This window comes from Echinops telfairi, unplaced genomic scaffold (genome assembly GCF_000313985.2).
Source record: "Echinops telfairi isolate 266 unplaced genomic scaffold, ASM31398v2 ScPeMD7_7458;HRSCAF=8496, whole genome shotgun sequence".
NCBI lineage: Eukaryota > Metazoa > Chordata > Mammalia > Afrosoricida > Tenrecidae > Echinops > Echinops telfairi.
The window spans coordinates 48,229,590-48,232,544 of NW_022111358.1; the positions used below are offsets into that span (position 1 = coordinate 48,229,590).

The window sequence follows — 2,955 nt, forward strand, 5'->3', positions numbered from 1 at the left end:
GCCTTTTGGTCCCCATTCGAGCATCCATCCTGCCCTCTCTTCCCCGCCCTCTCACCTGCTCCTGACCCGCTACAGCAGCGGTTCTCAACCTGTGGGTTGAGACCCCTTTGGGGGTCAAACAACCCTTTCACAGGGGTCACCCGATTCATACCAGTAGCAAAACGACAGTGATGAAGTAGCAACAAAAATGATTTTGTGGTCGGGAGGTCACCACAACGTGAGGAACTGTGTAAAAGGGCCGCAGCATTAGGAAGGTTGAGAACCCCTGCCCTACAGCCTCCCGAATCGGCCCTGGATCACAGCCCTCTTGTCCAAGTTCCCTGGACTCCCCTGGCGTCACCTGAGGACCATTGGTTTAGATCCTGGAAAGGCTTTATTATCACTACTATTACTGTTATCATCCTTTCAAATGCGGGGTTCCCCTTGGGGTACCGTGAAAGGCCACCAAGCGAAACCATCACGTGCTCACTGGGCCGCGCTCTCCCTCCTACATCCCAACTCTGCCAGGGGGTTTGAGGCTCCGTTTCCAGCCTGACGGAAGGGCTTGCTCATGAAGCAAAGTTGCTGGCCAAACCTGGTATAAACGTGAACCCCCAGCAGCACCACGAGCTGGATGGGATCGGGGGGCTCGCCGCTGTGCAGGAGTGAGCCCTGGGGGGAGGGCAGAGGGGAAAGGCTCGTCCTTGGCGCCTGCCGTGATTAAAAAAACACCACCCAGCTTCCTGTGTGGTGACTTTACGTGTGTTGGACCTTTAGCTGCACCCACCGCCTTGCTGAAGTTGACTTGGATGAGCTTTGTGGAGGGATCCCGCTGGATCAGGGGCTGCCCCAGGTTGAAGTAGCAGTCCTGGTCCACTCGCGTCACCCACTCCTGGTAGGTCTTCTCACGGCAGGCTTTCAGCAGGGCCATCATCTCATCGTACTTCTGGTAGACCAGCTGGGCCTCTGGGCTGGACATGACCCTGGAATCAGAGGCCCAAGAAGCCGTAGGTTCCAGGCTTTGCCTGGCCCTCCTTAACCTTCCCTCCCCTCCAGCTAGAACTTGGGGCCCTCAGGGGCGGGGGCAGCCAGAGCACTCCTGAATCGGACCCATGCACAGAGAAGGAAGAAGAAGCAGAAGTCCTGAGCGGGTGTCTTCTGGGGTTTGGCCTTGAGAGGTCACGGTTTGGGCAACAGGAAAGTGAGGTGGCCAAAGAGAGAAGAGCCTCTCCACCCAGCTGCCAGGGAGGGGTGCTGCCACCCACCCCACCCTTTCCCCTCCCCAGCCCCAGAGGGGCCACCACCACTCACGGGTGACTAATGTGTTTCAGGTCCCTCATGGGGGACTCCAGCCTCTCCTGCAGCTCCAGGCTCCACTTGAGCTGCCCGGCCACCGGAGGCATGTTCTTGTGGATTGGGGGAATGTTCCCTCCCTGAGAAGCGGCCATCTGGGCATCGTACAGGATCTTGGTGTTGTCTAGCTCGGCGTCAAAGAGCCCCAACATGACCGAGTACCTGGGCACCACCTCAGCCAGAATCAGCGGCCGCTCCAGGAGGCCCCCACACATGGTCAGCAGCTGGGATGGGGGAGAGGCGGGTCTCAGCCAGGGTCCCCCACTTGCCCCATCCCCTCCCTGTCCTTCCCTGGCCTGCAGCCATCAAGGAGATGTAGGTGTCAGGGGGGAGGAAAACTGTGCTCCCCTGCAGTGGCTGAATTGCCTACCCCCTCCCCACCCCCCCAAAAAAAAGATACGTTAACATCCTGCACCATCCCCCAGACCTGGGACTGTGACCTTGCTTGGGAATGGAGTCTTTGAGGATTAGTCTGTGAACCTGGGGTCATCCTGAAGCAGGGTGGGCCCTCCGTTCTGCTCATGCACGCATGCACGGGGTCACCCTGAGTCACCATGAGACCTGACCAGATAGCCACTGGGTGTGGCACAAGCCAAGGAGCACCAGTCCCAACCAGGAGCTGGAGGAGCCCAATGGGACCTTTCCCCAGGGCCTCCGGCGAGAGCCATCTCTGCTGACAGCCTGAGCTTGGACTCCAGACGCAGTTCTCTCGTTTGAAGCCACTGGTGTGGGCGGGGCCCTTGCAACAGCACCCGCCGGAGTAGTATTTTAACCCTTCTATCTGAAGCCCTTCTCCTCATGTCCACTGCACGCAGTGCCAGGAGACGCAGTCCTTGGAGAAGGACGTCAGTCGTGCTTGCTGGAACAGCAAGCAGGAGGGTGGCCCTCGGCGGGATGGACGACACCGTGGCCGCAGCCCTGGGCTCCGACCTGAGGACCACGGCGAGGGGTGCAGGGCCCGGCGGGTCTGCTGGGTGCACGTCGGGTTGCTGGGAGCCAGAACGTTGAAGCGATGGGTTCGACTGACACACCCACACCCACACCCCACTCCAGGGCCTTGGAGCGGACGTGTCCTGTTCTTCAACTTGACCTCCAGGTGAGCAGAGACCCCCGGACCCACGATCTCCAGGGGCTAGTTCCAGGCCCAGGAGAGATCAGGATTGGGGCAAGGAGACACTGGACAGAACACCCACACATGGCATCTCGCTGTGGGGGGTGCCCCCAGGAGCCTGACCTTTGCGTCGGGAGAGTCACTTCCTTTTGGGAGGGGGCCGTCACCCCAAGGAGGTGCCCGTCACCCCAAGGAGGTGCCCAGGCAGCACACACTGCCATCAGGAGATGGCCTTTGCTCTGAGAACCCGCTTGGGGGGTCTGAACGCAGTCTCCTTCAAGCCTGGCGCCTGGCCCCCGTGCTGGGGCCACAACTTGAGGCCATGCTGGGGTAGGGCGGGTCCTAACCCAACAGGAAGGATGGGGAGGGTGGTTGCTGGGTGCTGTGTGCTCCCATCTATATCGACCCCGGGGAATGGAGGGCAACGGTCCCCCTGGGGTCCTGGAGCCAAGTCCACGGCAGTGGGCAGGGTTTGGGTCATTTTTACAGACACTGGACCCCAAGGCTCTTTC

The 2,955-nt window shown here is 60.4% G+C and overlaps 1 protein-coding gene across 1 annotated transcript in view; it reads right to left on the bottom strand.

The window, feature by feature from the left end:
• The window catches only part of DNAH17 (dynein axonemal heavy chain 17), a 100,853-nt gene that overhangs the window by 87,760 nt on the left and 10,138 nt on the right, over positions 1–2,955 (bottom strand). The window contains exons 9-10 of the mRNA XM_030888141.2: positions 1,291–1,556; positions 767–962 (exon numbers count right to left, since the gene is read on the bottom strand). Of these exons, the coding sequence (XP_030744001.2) occupies positions 767–962; positions 1,291–1,556 (462 nt within the window). The remainder of the gene's footprint in view (positions 1–766; positions 963–1,290; positions 1,557–2,955) is intronic.